Here is a 20,095-nt window from a genome sequence, read left to right as displayed (position 1 = left end):
AGACTCTTAGAAAGATCTCTGTGTAGCATATGGTACAGAATTCACAATAGTTTTTCCCTCTATTTTCCTTGTTACAATTAGTTACAGATCCTTACATACTGCAGGGAAGGTAGGGACAATAACAGCAGAAGAAATCTTGATATGGGTTGATGTTTTTTGTTTTGTTTTTAATAGATTTAATTTTTTAGGACAGTTTTACATTTACAGAAAAACTGATAAGATAGTACGGAGAATTCACACATATCCCACATCCAGTTTCCTTTATTATTAACAACTTATATTAGTATGGCCATCAATCATCTGTCAGTGTGTCTTACTTTGGTGGGTTGTGTGTTGCTATGATGTTAGAAGCTCTGCCTCTGATATTCAAATACCAGTAGGGTAACCTGCGGTGGACAGGTTTCAGCAGAGCTTCCAGACTAAGACAGACTAGGAAGAATGACCAGGCAATCCAGTTCTGAAAATTAGCCAGTGAAAACCCTACAGAAACAGAACACTGTCTGACTCACTTGCTTTGGACACATCATCAGGAAGGACCAATCTTTAGAGGACGTCATGTTTGGTGAAGTAGAGGACCATTGAGAGCTAGGGAGACTGACTCTCCATGAGATGGATTGGCACAATAGCCACAACAAGGGACGCAAACATGCCTGCAATCATCAGGATGACGCAGGATCAGGCAACTTTTCGTTTTGCTGTACATAAGTTCACGATGAGTCACGGCTGACTCAATGGCAGATATCTATCTCTATCTACATTAGTATGATACATTGATTAAAATTAATGGATTGACACAGTGGCTGCAGCAATGGGTTCAAGCTTAATATTGATTGTGAGGATGGCACAGGACCAGGCAGTGTTTTGTTTTGTTGTAGATAGGGTTGCTATGAGTTGAAACCGACTCGATGGCACCTAACAGCAACAATAACAACAACTAGCATCTTTATTCAAGTATTCATAGTTTTTACCTAATGTCCTTTTTATGTTTCAAGATCCAATTCAGGATACCACATTATATTTATTTTTCATGTCTCTTATGCGACATTTTCTCAGACTTTCCTTGTTTTTTTGTGATCATGACAGTTTTAAGAAATATTGTTTAGACATTTTGTAGAATGGCCCTCTATTGGAATTTGTCTGATGTTTTTACAGCAATTAAATTGGGATTCTAGGCTTTTGGGAGGAAAACCATAGAGGAAAAGCACCATTTTCATCTTTTCATATCAAGGGTTCACACTATCAACATGATAGTTCATACTGTCAACATGACTTGTCACTGTTGACCTTGATCACCTGGCTCTTCTTCTTGGGGGATTTGTTTCTCTGACTTTCATTTATTTATTGCTTATTTACTTACTTACTTATTTATATCAGTATGTATTGGTGGATATTTATTTTATGCTACTTTTTTATTTTGTTGCTCAATGGTTCCAACTTTGGCCATTAGGAACTCTTTCAGTTGGCTTCTGTGTCCTTTTAGCATACTTACAACAATGTGGGGCTTTTTGTTGTTGGTGGTGGGTGGTTTGTTTTTATTGAACACTTCCTTATTTTCTGGTGCTACAAGATGCTCCAGGATCATCCTTTCTCAGTCCTAGAATCAGCCATTTCTCCAAGAGGCCCTGGACTTTGGGTGTGCTCTCATTGCTGAGAGGATATCATTGCTTCCAGGCTAGCTAACTGAGAAAAGAAATACATTTGTCTATACTAACTGGTGCATGGGTTGAAGTTTAATCAATCATTAAATCAAATAGGTATTTTAGCTTAACATTTTCTGTACTCTTGGGCTTGTTCAGTGTAAAAAAATAATACATTTTAATGAAGTCCTTTTTTGCATTTTACAGGAAAATAGTAGATTGTAATGAACTACCAGTCTCCAAGCTGATGACTGATGACAAAAATAACAATTATTAATCATCAAGATCTCTATTAAATAAAAATAAACATAAAGCATTCTAATATAAAAAATCTGAATTGCTGAACTCCTTTTAAAACATTATTCACTGGCAATTGCAAAGACTATTGATAGACTTTTCTGTGTTATTTAATTTCATATTTTTCCTTTCCCTAGTTAGGATAGCACTAAGCTTATAATTTAACACATAAAATGTAATTCAAAATGTAAAATGGGCTAATACATCAAATTTATTTAGTCAACTAATGTGCCAACCAATATAAAAGAATTTAGAGAGTTACAAGAAAGTGTTGTCAAGCTGTCGGAAGGTGAGACTGTGAGACTGATTTGTGGTCAATAGGAGTTCACACTTCATTTAGTCAAGGTCATTGCTTCTTAATCCCAATTTGTAACTAACCTTACCTGAGATTTCATAAATATGCTAATATAGCATTAAACCCAAAATAGCATTACAAAAGAAAAAAAAGCTTAAAAAGAAAACCTTAAATTTTCAATATGAATAAAAAGAGAGTACAATATTGTCCAAGCAGCATGGGACAATTTTTCTAAAGGTCTCAATAGTAAATAAAGCAAGAGAAGAAATTCATGAAGTTGTGAGGTTGGAATGTATTCCTTACAATTTTTATGTCCACTTCTATGTGGAAATTTATCATTGAAAAACTCTGATGTGCACTTAAAAATAATAGGTTTGGCAGAACCCTCGGCAGTGGCTCCTTTTCGCCCGTGCTGCAAAGACGCTGAAACAGCCCAGTGTTCCAGCCCATCTGAGTTCATTTTGAATCTCAATTTTGCCCTTCCACGTATTTGATATCCCTGCCAGCTTTGGGTCATCATCAGACGTGGCGGAGCCAAGATGGCGGACTAGGCAGACGCTACCTCAGATCCCTCTTACAACAAAGACACAGAAAAACAAGTGAATCGATCACATACATAACAATCTACGAACCCTGAACAACAAACACAGATTTAGAGACGGAGAACGAACTAATACGGGGAAGCAGCGATTGTTTCCAGAGCCTGGAGCCAGCATACCAGTCAGGTACGGCACAAGCACAGAGAGCTGCTCCACCCCCCTGAACTAACCCCGGGAGGGGGACAAGCCGGTTCCGCAGGCGACGTGGGATGCAGCCAGTGGGAGAAGTCCCCGGGAGGTAGTGACTGGTCTTGGAGCAGAAAGAGCAGCGTCCGAGCCGGGGAACCGTCCCGCAGGGATTTGGACTGGACGCAGGTACGGCATAAACACGGAGAGTTGCTCCACCCCCCTGAACTAACCCCGGGAAGGGGACCAGCTGGGTCGCACGGGTGGCGTGGGACGCAGCTGGTAGGAGAAGTCCCCGGGAGGCAGCGACTGGTATTGGAGCGGGGAGAACAGCGTCCCAGCTGGGACACTCGGTCACGGCACAAGCATGGGGACCTGCTCCACCCATCTGAACTAACCCCGGGAGGAGGCCCAACTGGTTCTCGGAGGTGGCACGGCCACGCAGCTGGAGGGACGAGAAGTCCCCGGGAGGCAGCGACAAATTTTGGAGTCGAGAGTGCACCGTCCCAGTAGGGGAGCCTTGACGCTGGGCGTGGGGCTGGAAGAGGAGGATCTGACCATGACTCCAGCGGGCCAGACCCCCCGGGGGCAATCTCCACACAGCCAGCACACATAGGGGACGCGCCCACGGGAATCTCAGATATAATAGTCATTCCAAGCAAGACAAGCAACTCTGGCTATATTCTGAGGGGCTACTCTCCTATCTCTCTGTTCCCTCCCCCACCCTCCCCAGGCGGCTTCATTAACATCTGAATAGCCTGAGCCAGAGAGAGAACTCTGATAGGGATCTGACTGCATTTTTTTTTTAGCGGATTTTCTGGAAAAACTAGTTTCCCAGTGATGGCTCGGAGACAACAATCCATATCAAACCACTTAAAGAAGCAGACCATGACAGCTTCTCCAACCCCCCAAACAAAAGAATCAAAATCTTTCCCAAATGAAGATACAATCTTGGAATTGTCAGATACAGAATATAAAAAGCTAATTTACAGAATGCTTAATGATATCACAAATGAAATTAAGATAACTGCAGAAAAAGCCAAGGATCACACTGATAAAACTGTTGAAGAACTCAAAAAGATTATTCAAGAACATACTGGAAAAATTAATAAGTTGCAAGAATCCATAGAGAGACAACATGTAGAAACCCAAAAGATTAACAATAAAATAACAGAATTAGACAACGCACTAGGAAGTCAGAGGAGCAGAATCGAGCAATTAGAATGCAGACTGGGACATCTGGAGGACCAGGGAATCAACACCAACATAGCTGAAAAAAAATCAGATAAAAGAATTAAAAAAAATGAAGAAACCCTAAGAATCATGTGGGACTCTATCAAGAAGGATAACCTGCGGGTGATTGGAGTCCCAGAACATGGAGGGGGGACAGAAAACACAGAGAAAATAGTTGAAGAACTCCTGACACAAAACTTCCCTGACATCATGAAAGACGAAAGGATATCTATCCAAGATGCTCATCGAACCCCATTTAAGATTGATCCAAAAAAGAAAAACACCAAGACATATTATCATCAAACTCACCAAAACCAAAGATAAACAGAAAATTTTAAAAGCAGCCAGGGAGAAAAGAAAGGTTTCCTTCAAGGGAGAATCAATAAGAATATGTTCTGACTACTCAGCAGAAACCATGCAGGCAAGAAGGGAATGGGACGACATATACAGAACACTGAAGGAGAAAAACTGCCAGCCAAGGATCATATATCCAGCAAAACTCTCTCCGAAATATGAAGGCGAACTTAAGATATTTACAGACAAACACAAGTTTAGAGAATTTGCAAAAACCAAACCAAAGCTACAAGAAATACTAAAGGATATTGTTTGGTCAAAGAACCAATAATATCAGATATCAGCACAACACAAGGTCACAAAACAGAACGTCCTGATATCAACTCAAATAGGGAAATCACAAAAACAAACAAATTAAGATTAATTAAAAAAAAAATACACATAACAGGGAATCATGGAAGTCAATAGGTAAAAGATCACAATAATCAAAAAGAGGGACTAAATACAGGAGGCATTGAACTGCCATATGGAGAGTGATACAAGGCGATATAGAACAATACAAGTTAGGTTTTTACTTAGAAATATAGGGGTAAATAATAAGGTAACCACAAAAAGGTATAACAACTCTATAACTCAAGATAAAAACCAAGAAAAACGTAATGACTCAACTAACATAAAGTCAAGCACTATGAAAATGAGGATCTCACAATTTACTAAGAAAAACGCCTCAGCACAAAAAAAATGTGGAAAAATGAAATTGTCAACAACACACATAAAAAGGCATCAAAATGACAGCACTAAAAACTTATTTATCTATAATTACCCTGAATGTAAATGGACTAAATGCACCAATAAAGAGACAGAGAGTCACAGACTGGATAAAGAAACACGATCCATCTATATGCTGCCTACAAGAGACACACCTTAGACTTAGAGACGCAAACAAACTAAAACTCAAAGGATGGAAAAAAGTATATCAAGCAAACAATAAGCAAAAAAGAAGAGGAGCAGCAATATTAATTTCTGACAAAATAGACTTTAGACTTAAATCCACCACAAAGGATAAAGAAGGACACTATATAATGATAAAAGGGACAATTGATCAGGAAGACATAACCATATTAAATATTTATGCACCCAATGACAGGGCTGCAAGATACATAAATCAAATTTTAACAGAATTGAAAAGCGAGATAGATACCTCCACAATTATAGTAGGAGACTTCAACACACCACTTTCGGTGAAGGACAGGACATCCAGTAAGAAGCTCAACAGAGACACGGAAGATCTAATTACAACTATCAACCAACTTGACCTCATTGACTTATACAGAACTCTCCACCCAACTGCTGCAAAATATACTTTTTTTTCTAGCGCACATGGAACATTCTCTAGAATAGACCACATATTAGGGCATAAAACAAACCTTTGCAGAATCCAAAACATCGAAATATTACAAAGCATCTTCTCAGACCACAAGGCAATAAAACTAGAGATCAATAACAGAAAAACTAGGGAAAAGAAATCAAATACTTGGAAAATGAACAATACCCTCCTGAAAAAAGACTGGGTTATAGAAGACATCAAGGAGGGAATAAGGAAATTCATAGAAAGCAACGAGAATGAAAATACTTCCTATCAAAACCTCTGGGACACAGCAAAAGCAGTGCTCAGAGGCCAATTTATATCAATAGATGCACACATACAAAAAGAAGAAAGAGCCAAAATCAGAGAACTGTCCCTACAACTTGAACAAATAGAAACTGAGCAACAAAAGAATCCATCAGGCACCAGAAGAAAACAAATAATAAAAATTAGAGCTGAACTAAATGAATTAGAGAACAGAAAAACAATTGAAAGAATTAACAAAGCCAAAAGCTGGTTCTTTGAAAAAATTAACAAAATTGATAAACCATTGGCTAGACTGACTAAAGAAATACAGGAAAGGAAACAAATAACCCGAATAAGAAACGAGAAGGACCACATCACAACAGAACCAAATGAAATTAAAAGAATCATTTCAGATTATTATGAAAAATTCTACTCTAACAAATTTGAAAACCTAGAAGAAATGGCTGAATTCCTGGAAAAACACTACCTACCTAAACTAACACATTCAGAAGTAGAACAACTAAATAGACCCATAACAAAAAAAGAGATTGAAACGGTAATCAAAAAACTCCCAAAAAAAAAAAGCCCTGGCCCAGATGGCTATACTGCAGAGTTCTACCAAACTTTCAGAGAAGAGTTAACACCACTACTACTAAAGGTATTTCAAAGCATAGAAAATGACGGAATACTACCCAACTCATTCTATGAAGCCACCATCTCCCTGATACCAAAACCAGGTAAAGACATTACAAAAAAAGAAAATTATAGACCTATATCCCTCATGAACATTGATGCAAAAATCCTCAACAAAATTCTAGCCAATAGAATCCAACAACACATCAAAAAAATAATTCACCCTGATCAAGTGGGATTTATACCAGGTATGCAAGGCTGGTTTAATATCAGAAAAACCATTAATGTAATCCATCACATAAATAAAACAAAAGACAAAAACCACATGATCTTATCAATTGGTGCAGAAAAGGCATTTGACAAAGTCCAACACCCATTCATGATAAAAACTCTTACCAAAATAGGAATTGAAGGAAAATTCCTCAACATAATAAAGGGCATCTATGCAAAGCCAACAGCCAATATCACTCTAAATGGAGAGAACCTGAAAGCATTTCCCTTGAGAACGGGAACCAGACAAGGATGCCCTTTATCACCGCTCTTATTCAACATCGTGCTGGAAGTCCTAGCCAGGGCAATTAGGCTAGACAAAGAAATCAAAGGTATCCGGATTGGCAAGGAAGAAGTAAAGTTATCACTATTTGCAGATGACATGATTATATACACAGAAAACCCTAAGGAATCCTCCAGAAAACTACTGAAACTAACAGAAGAGTTTGGCAGAGTCTCAGGTTATAAAATAAACATACAAAAATCACTTGGATTCCTCTACATCAACAAAAAGAACGTCGAAGAGGAAATAACCAAATCAATACCATTCACAGTAGCCCCCAAGAAGATAAGATACTTAGGAATAAATCTTACCAAGGATGTAAAAGACCTATACAAAGAAAACTACAAAGCTCTACTACAAGAAATTCAAAAGGACATACTTAAGTGGAAAAACATACCCTGCTCATGGATAGGAAGACTTAACATAGTAAAAATGTCTATTCTACCAAAAGCCATCTATACATTTAACGCACTTCCGATCCAAATTCCAATGTCATATTTTAAGGGGATAGAGAAACAAATCACCAATTTCATATGGAAGGGAAAGAAGCCCCGGATAAGCAAAGCACTAGTGAAAAAGAAGAAAAAAGTGGGAGACCTCGCCTTACCTGACTTCAGAACCTATTATACAGCCACAGTAGTCAAAACAGCCTGGTATTGGTACAACAACAGACACATAGACCAATGGAACAGAATTGAGAACCCAGACATAGATCCATCCACGTATGAGCAGCTGATATTTGACAAAGGACCAGTGTCAATTAACTGGGGAAAAGATAGCCTTTTTAACAAATGGTGCTGGCATAACTGGATATCCATTTGCAAAAAAATGAAACAGGACCCATACCTCACACCATGCACAAAAACTAACTCCAAGTGGATCAAAGACCTAAACATAAAGACTAAAACGATAAAGATCATGGAAGAAAAAATTGGGACAACCCTAGGAGCCCTAATACAAGGCATAAACAGAATACAAAACATTACCAAAAATGATGAAGAGAAACCCGATAACTGGGAGCTCCTAAAAATCAAACACCTATGCTCATCTAAAGACTTCACCAAAAGAGTAAAAAGACCACCTACAGACTGGGAAAGAATTTTCAGCTATGACATCTCCGACCAGCGCCTGATCTCTAAAATCTACACGATTCTGTCAAAACTCAACCACAAAAAGACAAACAACCCAATCAAGAAGTGGGCAAAGGATATGAACACACATTTCACTAAAGAAGATATTCAGGCAGCCAACAGATACATGAGAAAATGCTCTCGATCATTATCCATTAGAGAAATGCAAATTAAAACTACGATGAGATTCCATCTCATACCAGCAAGGCTGGCATTAATCCAAAAAACACAAAATAATAAATGTTGGAGAGGCTGCGGAGAGATTGGAACTCTCATACACTGCTGGTGGGAATGTAAAATGGTACAACCACTTTGGAAATCCATCTGGCGTTATCTTAAACAGTTAGAAATAGAACTACCATACAACCCAGAAATCCCACTCCTAGGAATATACCCTAGAGATACAAGAGCCTTCATACAAACAGATATATGCACACCCATGTTTATTGCAGCTCTGTTTACAATAGCAAAAAGTTGGAAGCAACCAAGGTGTCCATCAACGGATGAATGGGTAAATAAATTATGGTATATTCACACAATGGAATACTACGCATCGATAAAGAACAGTGACGAATCTCTGAAACGTTTCATAACATGGAGGAACCTGGAAGGCATTATGCTGAGCGAAATTAGTCAGAGGCAAAAGGACAAATATTGTATAAGACCACTATTATAAGATCTTGAGAAATAGTAAACCTGAGAAGAACACATACTTTTGTGGTTACGAGGAGGGGAGGGAGGGAGGGTGGGAGAGGGTTTTTTATTGATTAATCAGTAGATAAGAACTGCTTTAGGTGAAGGGAAAGACAACACTCAATACATGGAAGGTCAGCTCAATTGGACTGGACCAAAAGCAAAGAAGTTTCCGGGATAAAATGAATGCTTCAAAGGTCAGCGGAGCAAGTGCGGGGGTCTGGGGAACATGGTTTGCGGGGACTGCTAAGTCAATTGGCAAAATAATTCTATTATGAAATCATTCTGTATCCCACTTTGAAATGTGGCGTCTGGGGTCTTAAATGCTAACAAGCGGCCATCTAAGATGCAGCAATTGGTCTCAACCCACCTGGAGCAAAGGAAAATGAAGAACACCAAGGCCACACGGCAACTAAGAGCCCAAGAGACAGAAAGGGCCACATGAACCAGAGACCTACATCATCCTGAGACCAGAAGAACTAGTTGGTGCCTGGCCACAATCGATGACTGCCCTGACAGGGAGCACAGCAGAGGACCCCTGAGGGAGCAGGAGATCAGTGGGATACAGACCCCAAATTCTCATAAAAAGACCAAACTTAATGGTCTGACTGAGACTAGAGGAATCCCGGCGGCCATGGTCCCCAGACCTTCAGTTGACACAGGACAGGAACCATCCCCAAAGACAACTCACCAGACATGAAAGGGACTGGTCAGCGGGTGGGAGAGAGACGCTGATGAAGAGTGAGCTAATTATATCAGGTGGACACTTGAGATTGTGTTGGCAACTCTTGTCTGGAGGGGGGATGGGAGGATAGAGAGAGAGGGAAGCCGGCAAAATTGTCAAGAAAGGAGAGACTGAAAGGGCTGACTCAAGAGGGGGAGAGCAAGTGGGAGTAGGGAGTGAGATGTATGTAAACTTCTATGTGACAGACTGATTGGATTTGTAAACGTTCACTTGAAGCTTAATAAAATTTATTAAAAATAAATAAATAAATAATAGGTTTGACTTTAAATATAAATAGACCTTTAATTTACCACAAATTATATTCCTCCCCCACCAAAAAAACCAAACCCATTGCCATTGAATTGATTTAGACTCATAGCAACCCTAAAGGACAGAATAGAACTGCCTCAGAGGGTTTCCAAGGCTGTAATCTTTATAGAAGCAGACTGCCACATCTTTTTCCTGTTGTATTCCCACAAATGATATTATAACCTAATATGTTTCTATGTAGAACAATGTTAAAATAACAAATGTAATGAAAAAAAAATTTCAGGAAAATAGCCTCAGATCCCTTATTTTAAGCTTATAAATAATGATATACTTTTACAACATGTGGAGCCTGGATGCAGCGGTTAAGAGATTGGCTGTTAACCAAAAAGGTCAGCAGTTCAAATCTACCAGCCACTCCTTAGAAACCTATGGGGCAATTCTACTCTGTCCTATAGGGTCGCTATGAGTTGGAATCGACTCAATGTCAATGGGTTTACAATGTGTAATGTAGCTTTCTAAATGTTATCTAAAAAATAGAGAGCAATAAGTATTAAATATCTAAATCTACTCCCAAAGCTTTATTTAAATTTCAGGGGCTTTAGTGGCCATTGTTTCCTGCAATACATTCTCGGGGGCATGAGTTTAGTAGGATGTTAATACTTGTGATTCAAATAAGGGTTCCCTGATATTTAAAATGTGGAGAATACTGAATTAAACAAGAGAAATGGGCTTCTTAGGTGCAAGATTTCAAACTCATCATCTCCAAGAGGGCATTTTCCACCCTTATTAGATCAGACAAATAGATTATTCTAGAGCACAAAACTCTTCCCTGATTCTTTAACAGGAAGAAAACCAAAAACCAAACCCATTGCCATTGAGTCAATTCAGACTCATAGCAACCCTATAGGATAGCGTAGAACTGCCCCATAGGATTTTTAAGGAGCGGCTGGTGGATTCAAACTGCCAATCTGCTGGTTAGCAGCTGGGCTCTTAATCACTGTGCCACCAATGCTCGTGAACAGGGAAAGAAGTGCCTTTATCACGGTCTACCATATGCCAGGGATTTTACATATTATATCATAGTTCATCCTCACAACAAATCCATTTTCTACAGATAAACAAAGTTGAAAGTAAAAAAAAAAAAATTCAGTAATTTCTTCAAAGTTAGTCAATTAGAGAAAGGCAGTTGGAAATGTAAATTCCCTTCTGTTGGGAGTCCTTCAACACTCCTTCTTCTAGCCCAAATTTCTTGTGGAAAAATTTAAGACATGAGTTACATGTTTTAGATTATACAGGTAATTATCAGTGCAACAACAAAAGTGGACTGAGCGGCCACAAGAACTCACTGCCACCACACTCACTCTCTATCAATTCTCCCTCAAACCCCGCCCCCCAATTAAGTGTATAAGGTAAATAAGAACTGTTTGCTGGGCATATGTTGCAAGGTTTCCCCTTCCAAATCAATGTTCTTCCTTGAACCCTTCCTATGCAGAAATTATGAAGATTCCACTGGTAATACCATCTTTGCTACTGACCTGAATTTAAATATAAATCACACTAACTTTATTTAATTATACCTGATTTTTTAAAATTATACCTGAATAACTAAGAACAACAGTTCATTTCTATTACATTTCAGTTTAGTATGTACAGCTAATGTACATGCACACCCATATACAATACAGTTAAATTAAGGCAAGGAGTTTGAAACTTGACTTCAGAATAGCTAGCTTCAAGTTGTAGCATTTCATTTCTACTGATTATGACTTGAATTTCGGCAAAGCTCCAAGTCCAGTCTTCTCAATGAGAACTGGAGACCATAAACCATATAGAAAAGTAGCTACAGTTCAGGTCTACCTAGTGTTAACATGGATTGCATCATGTCTCCCCAAAATATATGTGTTAACTTGGTTAGTCCCTGATTCCCAGTACTGTGTGATTGCCCACCATTTTCTCATCTAATGTGATTTTCCAATGTGGTGTAAATTCTACCTCTATGATGTTAAGGAGGTAGGATTAGTGGCAGTTATGTTAATGAGGCAGGACTCAATCTACAAGATTAGGTTGTGTCTTAAGCCAATCTCTTTTGAGATATAAAAGAGAGAAGTGAGCAGAGAGACAGGGGACCTCATGCCACCAAGAAATAAAAGCCAAGATAATAGCACATCTTTTGGACCTAGGGTCCCTGCACTGAGAAGCTCCTCAGCCAGGGAAGATTGATGACAAGGACATTCCCCTAGAGCCGACACAGAAATAAAGCCTTCCCCTGGATCTAGCACCCTGAATTTGGACTTATAGGCTGTGAGAGAATAAATTTCTCTTTGTTAAAGCCATCCACTTGTGGTATTCTTGTTACAGCAGCACTAGGTAACTAAGACACCAGGTCTTGCACCCACAGAGCCACTGGGTAGGTTTGAGCCATCAACATTTTGATTATCAGCCAAGTGCTCAACCATTGTGCCAACAGAGCATCCTAGTGTGGACATTAGGCCTATAAATCAATATTAACAAAAAGGTGAATTACGCAGGTAAAATAATAAGGCAAAAGATCTGCTCATGGTGACCCCATGTGTGTCAGAATAGAGCTGTGCGCCACAGGTTTTCATTGGCTTATGTTTCAGAAGAAGATCACCAGGATTTTTTTGCAAGGCACCTCTGGGTAAACCTGAACCATCAAGCTTTTGGCTAGCAGCCAAGTGCTTAACTGTTTGCACTACCCAGGGACTCCCTGTTAACATTAAGTAGGTACCCCATTTTCATCACCTACCAGGTAACTTTCCTCCCAGACTTTTCAAGGGCAAGTCAGTGTTGGGATTGCCGTGCTTTCCAAGGCACAGGCATCTCTCTCAGGGTGAATCTACCTCAGCCCAAACAGATCATTCTAAAGCAACCAAACAAACAAAAAACTCTTCTTTGAGTTTCTACTGCAGGTTTGGGGCCAGGAGCCCACTCTGTCTGTACTGTATGTATCTGGGGGCCTGAACCTATCCTACACTGATTAAGCAATTCATATAATAAATCAATGGCAGAGCATCAATGTAAAGCTCTCTAAGAATAATATTTGAAATTGAAAAAAAAAAATTATCTGCATTGGAGATCTGACTTAAAAATTTCAACTGTAACATAGATTTTCAGTCACCAGAATGTAAGCTTCAAATGCACAGATATTTTTGTCTGTTCTGTTGTCATTTCCTGCACCTAGAAGCATGCCTGGTACACACATGACAAGAGAATAAATGCTCAATAAATCTCTGCTGAATAAAGAATGACTATAAAAAAAATTTTTTTTCTTTTTATTGCAGTGGGTATTAAAATCACGAAAGAATTTAGTAATAAAAAAGTGAAGTCACAAGGTTTTGTACCCTCAAACAAACAAACAAACAAAAAAAATGAACAAATGCTCAGGGGACATCTAGCTCAACTGGTATAACATAGTTTATAAAAGAAAATGTTCTACATCCTACTTTGGTGAGTAGCATCTGCATTCTTAAAAGCTTGCAAGTAGCTACCTAAGATACTTTACTGGTTGGTCCTGCTCCATCTGGAGCAAGGAAGAATGAAGAAAACTAAAGACACAAGGGAAAGATTAGTTCAAAGGACTAATGGACCACAACTACCATAGCCTCTGCCAGACTGAGTCCAGCACAACCAGATAGTGCCAGCTACTGCCACTGACTGTTCTGACAGGGATGACAACAGAGGGTCCCAGAGAGTGCTGGAGAAAAATGTAGAACAAAATTCAAACTCATTAAAAAAAACAAAAAAAACAGACTTCCTAGTTTGACAGAGACTGGAGAAAACTAGAGAGTATGTTCCCTGGACATCCTCTTAGCTCAGGACTCAAGTCACTCCTGAGGTTCACCCTTCAGCCAAAAATTAGACATGTCCATAAAACAAACAGTAATATATGTAGCCCAATGATGTATAAGAGACTAAATGGGCACACCAGCCCAGTGTCAAGGATGAGATGGCAGGAGGGGACAGGAAACCTGGAAGAATGGAAATGTGGAACCCAAGGTCAAGAAGGGGAGAGTATTGACACATTGTGGGGTGGGTAACTAATGTAACCAAACAATACGTACTTTAATTGTTTAATGAGAAACTAATTTGCTCTGTAAACCTTCATCTAAAGCACAATTAAAAATATATGAACAAATGTGAAGCTAGTAAACATTACTTGGAACTTCGGGACCCTTGACGTTAAAATGTTTAAAGAATGATGCTAGGCTCAACGCAATGGTTTGCATAAAATACAGTTGTACTTCTCTTTAAGAAATTAAAGCTTTTGGGCAATTATACTCTCATAACTTTGCACATGATTTGTATAAATTCCCATGATATTTATTTGTATATGCTGAACTTGATTACGTAATAGTATATGCACGCACACACACACATACATATATGTACATCAGTTGTCATAGAGTCAACTCCGGCTCATGGTGATCCCATGGGTTGCAGAGTAGAACTGGGCTTCATAGGGGTTTCATAGTCTCCTTTTGGAAGCAGATCTCCAGGCTTCTCCTCTGTGCCCCCTCTGCGTGGGTTGGAACTGCCAACCTTTTCATTAGCATCCCAGTGCTTAACCACCCAGGGACTCCTAATAGTAATATAGTTTATGTATTAGTGGTTTGTGTGCAAATTACAAAAAGTAGTTGATTTGATTCTCCTCTGTAAAGCAGAAAGGACAGATATCATTATTGTCTGCTCGCAGATGAAAATATATAGACCCATAAATGTTGAATGCCTCCATGTTACGGGACATCCCCTTGTGTCTCTAAGAGCCCCTGAGTACTGCAATGCTTAATGCACTTGCTGCTAACCAGAGACACCTCATCAGAAAGGCTTCGTGATCTACTCTAAAAAAAAAAAAAGTCATCGAAAACCCCATGGAGCACAGTTATACTCTGACACACATGGCGCTACCATGAGTCAAGGTCGACTTGATGGCAACTGGTCACAAGTGCATCTCTAAACTGTGGCATAAGATCATGAAATTTTCCAACAGAGGTTCACAATATGTGCTAGAGCCACGAGTACATGCGGATTCAATGATCTCCCAAATATTTGCTTTCCATCAATTTTATCTCAAACTTTATACATTTCATTTTCTTTTCTCAGTAGCTGAAGTTTAAACAGACACTGGCAAGAAAAGTCGACCAGCAATTAATTCATTCAAGCATTTGAGTGCCTTCTCTACATAAGCACCGTGTTAAGTGCTTGGCATATATGCTGTACTTTACTTTAGGGTATTTTCAGTTATTGAAAACATCCAAGAAATCCTTTTGTTGGTTGGTGAGTTGATTGATCGTGTGGTTGGTAGTTTGTTGGAAAGAGAAAAGAGAGATAAGAGATGCAGAGAAATACGATTCTCTTTTCTTTCACACAGACAACAGCCATGTGCATGCATACACACACTTTTGCTTAGTCCCCAGCTCCTTTGACATTTCTTATTCAATGACTGACATGAATTACACAAGAAACTAGGAAGACTGGTTTCCTCTGAACTAAGGCTGGTTTCCATGGTGCTGAATTGACCATTTAAAAACAAGCACTGATCCTTAGGTATACCATGCCAAACACAGGTCACTCAGGGCCAGGAGTAAAACATCTGCGCTGCATGTAAATAGCACCCGCCCGTGCAATTTCGCTTTGTGCGTGTTAGCTCCCATTTAGGCAAAGGAAATCTCATTATCTTATGGGCATATTTTAAAGGTCAGCAAATCACGTAGGTTGTTTTCAATTTGAAAACTAATTTTAAATGGGCTAGAATGATTATTTTAAGCTTGGATAAATACACAGATCTGTAAACAAAAGTATCCTAAAAAATCTTTTTTCCCCTGCTTGAGCTCCTTTAGATTTGGGGGCCTTGGAGAAGAAAGATGCTACCTTAAGTCTGTTGGGGAAGCAGGAGGAATACTGACCCACAGAGACACTTCTAGCATCTCTAGATTTGGCTCTTGTAAAATGTATAAGGCCAAAGCAAAACACCAATTAAGTTAATAAGCATTGGAGATTGTAATTTATGCTCATCACTTATTTTGCATTGTTCAGAGGATTTTTTTTTTTTTAACCTAAGTGTGCAGGCCTGATTGCATCCAAAAACCATATTTTAAGACTAGACTCTATTTAGGGGTGAAGAATATTTTGTTAAGAGTACTATTTTTTTTTTTTGGTAAAAGAATACTTTGGAACTTTTTTTAACGAGCAGACTAACTTATCCATCCACAAACCAAAACCAGACCCAGTGCTGTCAAATCGGTTCCAACTCATAGCTACTGTATAGGACAGAGTAGAACTGCCCCATAGAGTTTCCAAGGAGTGCCTGGTGGATTTGAACTGCCGACCATTTGGTTAGCAGCCGTAGCACTATTCCACCAGGGTTTCCTAACTTATCCATAAAAAATATCCATAAGTACACATAAATTATATAATAAAATGCACATTATCATTACCCACAGTCTAGAAAACCATGAATCTGTAGTGAAAGTTAGGATTTGGGACGTTTTCTTGCCTTGAAAATTAGCTCATGCATGCCCAGAAAAAATGCACTCCAAAGTGATGAACTTCTGGGATTTTTTTGCAAATGGGTGTGTTGAGAAGTAGGCACAAGGTCCTGAGTCTTTGGAAAGAGGGTCACCACGAGTTGGAATCAACTCAATGGCATCTGGTTTTGGTAGACAATTGTAGGTCAGAACTAGCAAAGTTATTGAGAAATTTCAGCTGCCCAGGAGTGCCACTACTCCAATGCCTTGTATCTGTGCCTTGCACACTCTGTTGGTTCCTGGAAAGGGTGTGAGATAGAAGCCCTCAGAGCCCAGGGCTTCCCTCTTGCTGCTAATGTGGGACATGGAGAAGCTGGCAGAGCAGTGTGCTGTCACCATTTCACCTGTGGCTCTCTGCCACCATGTTCCCAAGAAACACAATTGACTGGGCGAGGGGTGGGGGCAAATTGGAACTCAGAGTGTAGGAAAGAAGAACTGGGTTTAGTCTGAAAGGGAGAACATTAAGGGTAATGGAGAGGTCTGTCACCCCAAAGACAGTCCCCAAATTGCTCAGTGCCTTCATAGACCAAATCTTGGTGGTGGCTGCTGTCCATTTAGGTACATGAGTCCACACACTAGCAAAGGTGCCTTCCCATTCCGTCCCTTTGCTTTTTTACTCTCTTTGGGAAGACCCAGGATTCCCACATTCAATTTTTGTCTCTTTTTACCTTCCCTGAGGAAGAAGCCCAAAACTCCCCCCCCGGAGATCCTCTAGGGACTGGATTATGCTCAGTGGTGAGCAGGAGAGATCGGGGAGCAAGTGAAAAACCGAGGTGCCTGCCCATGGTGCTAACCAACCCTCCTCCCCTTTCCTTGAGCCCTCAGCTATAAGTCGGATCCGGACTCTGCCCCTCTTCAGTGGAATCGCGGGACTTTGGAGACTCCGTGTGCAAGAACCCCACCTAGGGATGAAAACTTGGAGGCTCGGGGATAGTAGGCGGGAGGATATTCCCGCGTCCTTAGTGGTCCCAGTATTCGACTGGAGATCTAGGCGTGCTTGCTAGTTACACAGCCCAGGTTGCTGGTGACCGGGGCTTCGAACCCGTGTTCCTCCAAAGCCTACCCAGGCGGTTGGGAGAAAGCATCTCTGCGCCTAAACCAACTGGCTGCAACCGCGCGCGACCCCAGGCAGGAGGGTGGTGCCAGCCTGGGTAAGCCTGCACCCTTGCACCCTTGCCGGCACCCCTCTAGCCCCTGCCAACAGTAGCTCCCGGGGAAGCCCTGCGCTCGCGGGGAGCGAAGCAGTGAGGCGGCCACCGCTTTCCGGGAGCCTCCGGTGCTCACTGACCTCCACCACCCCCAGCTCCTGTCCCCGCTCTGTGCGCGCTGCCTCTGCCCGGCACCCGCTGCGCCCGCGTCGGCCGCGAGGAGCGGCCACGTCTCCCGAGCCGACAGCCTCGGGCGCTCCAGGGGGCTCACTCACCGATCCTGAGTACTTGCGGTGCGCTCTGGGGGAGGACGCAGCAGAGGAAATAGAGGAGTGTCCAGCTGGTGTCCCTGGTCCAGAGCCCAGGCTGGGAGAGGAGTGTGCCGCGCTCCATCTTCCTGGCTTCTTAATTCATGCCGAGGCGCAGCAGCTGCCGCCCGCCTGCGAGATGCACCCCGCTCGGGCCGGGTCCCCCCTCATTCTCCCTGGGATGCTCAGTCTGTGCCCTGCACGCCCCCCTCCGCGGGATCGAGGGAGCGGCCGTGGGAACTCGAGCTGGCTGGCGGCGCGGCTGGCTCGGGGCTGCTGGCTGCTGCCACTAGCCCATCACGGTTCCTCCTCCTCCTCGTCCATGGGCCGCAGACCGCGAACCAGCAGCGCGCTCCTGCTCCCCGAGCCCAGGGACCAGCAGGGGAAAGTTGCTGCTTCAATTTGCGGGAACGTCCCCCTCATTCGTCCTCAGGTCAAACGCAGAAGTGGTGGTAGGAGCAGGCGCAGCGAGAAAAGAAGGGGAAAGCCGGAGAACCGGGCAGGAGAGAGGGTACTGGGGGGCTTGGCGCAGGACCGCTGAGCAGCAGGGTGGGCTCCAGCAGGTTAACTGGGATCGGAGCCACGCTCCGGCTTCTCTCAGTCCCTGCTTTCCTCCTCCCCTCGCCGGCCCCACCCTTTATTTCCTGCCTGCCCCAGCACCCAGGTCCAGACCAGCTCACACACACGCACACACGCACGCACGTCCTCCGTCTCCCTCAACTTTGCGCTGTGGTGCTGGAAAGTCAGTTGTGTGTTGCATCGTGAAGACAACCCAGATCTAACCTAGGGATTCCAGCAGAGGCAGCCTCTTGCGTGTGGAGAGCGGCCGAGGGGCCTCCTTGGTAATGACGCTCCTGTGCAAACAGCTGGGGTCTTAGAGATTCCCAACTATGGCTCGTCCCATCACTGGATGGAGAACAGACTTCTTTGAAGTCAGTATTTCAGAGAAAATCCTAGCTCGTGGCTCAACTCTGACAAGGATGAAGAAAAAGAAGAGAAGAAGGGGAAGAAGAATGGCACGCCTTGAGTGCTCTAAGATGAGAGCGGCTCCTTTCCTGCTCAGACCCTAGATAATGTCTTCTTGTGAATCGCTTCCATTTCCACGCACAGGACTAAGCAAGAGCAGCTTCCAGCGTCCCGGTGCGGCTGCTTCTCTTGATTTCTTTTGACTGTCACGTAGGAACGCTGGAAGTTGGGCTATTTTTGCAATGTAGGTTTGAAGACGATTTCTCTGTAGAAGGACAAGGACACTTCTCTGGGGAAATCATCAGGATTTGATCATTTTTGGCTTAATTCCTCAGCGCTTCGTGGCGGAATGTTCTATATAAGTGTTTGCTTGTTCTGTATTAACATCTGGCAGAGATTTTTTTTTTTTTTTTTAAGTATGGATTTTGGAGAACTCACCTAAAATGAGTAAATCCATTTAAAAAAAAAGTCCATAGATTTATGGGCCAAGAATGGGAAACAATTACAAAATAACTCTGTCTTAAGGTGCACAGATTCATTTATTCATTTGACAAATAATTATGTGGTGTCCTGTATGTGGTACCAGGCATTATACTCTCTACTGGGGATTTTATAGGGGGGAAAAAAACTCACCATCCATGCTCCAGGGGCGGTTCTAGCCCCACTGCTCTCAGCCAGTCAGTTCACACCTTGAGTAGTGTACCTGGTTCTGGGCAGTACATTTTGGGATGAGGGCTAACAAAACCAAAGATAAGAAAAGGGACTGATAGAAATTCAGGAATAAATCTTACTCATGGTTGGGTTGAGGAAACCAGGAAGAGTTAGGGGCATATGCTGGCTATCATCAGAAATTTGAAGAACTCTTGGATTAAAAGATTAGCCTTATTCAATGTTAGTTTAATGGGAAGAAATAAAAATACTGGCTGGAAGTTCTGCAAGAGTAAATGTCACCTCATTTTGGGCAGACAAGTGTCACGACCTGCTTCAGAAAGGGGTCAGTCTCTGCATTCATTCATTCATTCACTTGTGCAT

General features: G+C 41.6%; 1 protein-coding gene across 9 annotated transcripts in view; it reads right to left on the bottom strand.

Annotated features, from left to right (window-relative positions):
* GRIK1 (glutamate ionotropic receptor kainate type subunit 1) overlaps nt 1–18,182 on the bottom strand; it is a 473,079-nt gene extending 454,897 nt beyond the window's left edge. For all 9 annotated transcript variants that reach the window (XM_049858058.1, XM_049858060.1, XM_049858059.1 and 6 more), the window contains exon 1: nt 18,065–18,182. In XM_049858058.1, coding sequence (XP_049714015.1) covers nt 18,065–18,182 — 118 coding nt within the window. The remainder of the gene's footprint in view (nt 1–18,064) is intronic.
* Between the last annotated feature and the right edge of the window lie 1,913 nt (nt 18,183–20,095).

Source organism: Elephas maximus, chromosome 18, assembly GCF_024166365.1.
Source record: "Elephas maximus indicus isolate mEleMax1 chromosome 18, mEleMax1 primary haplotype, whole genome shotgun sequence".
In the NCBI taxonomy this organism is placed as follows: domain Eukaryota; kingdom Metazoa; phylum Chordata; class Mammalia; order Proboscidea; family Elephantidae; genus Elephas; species Elephas maximus.
The sequence above is the reverse complement of the archived record's forward strand: the minus strand, read 5'-3'. Positions and strand labels throughout refer to the sequence as shown.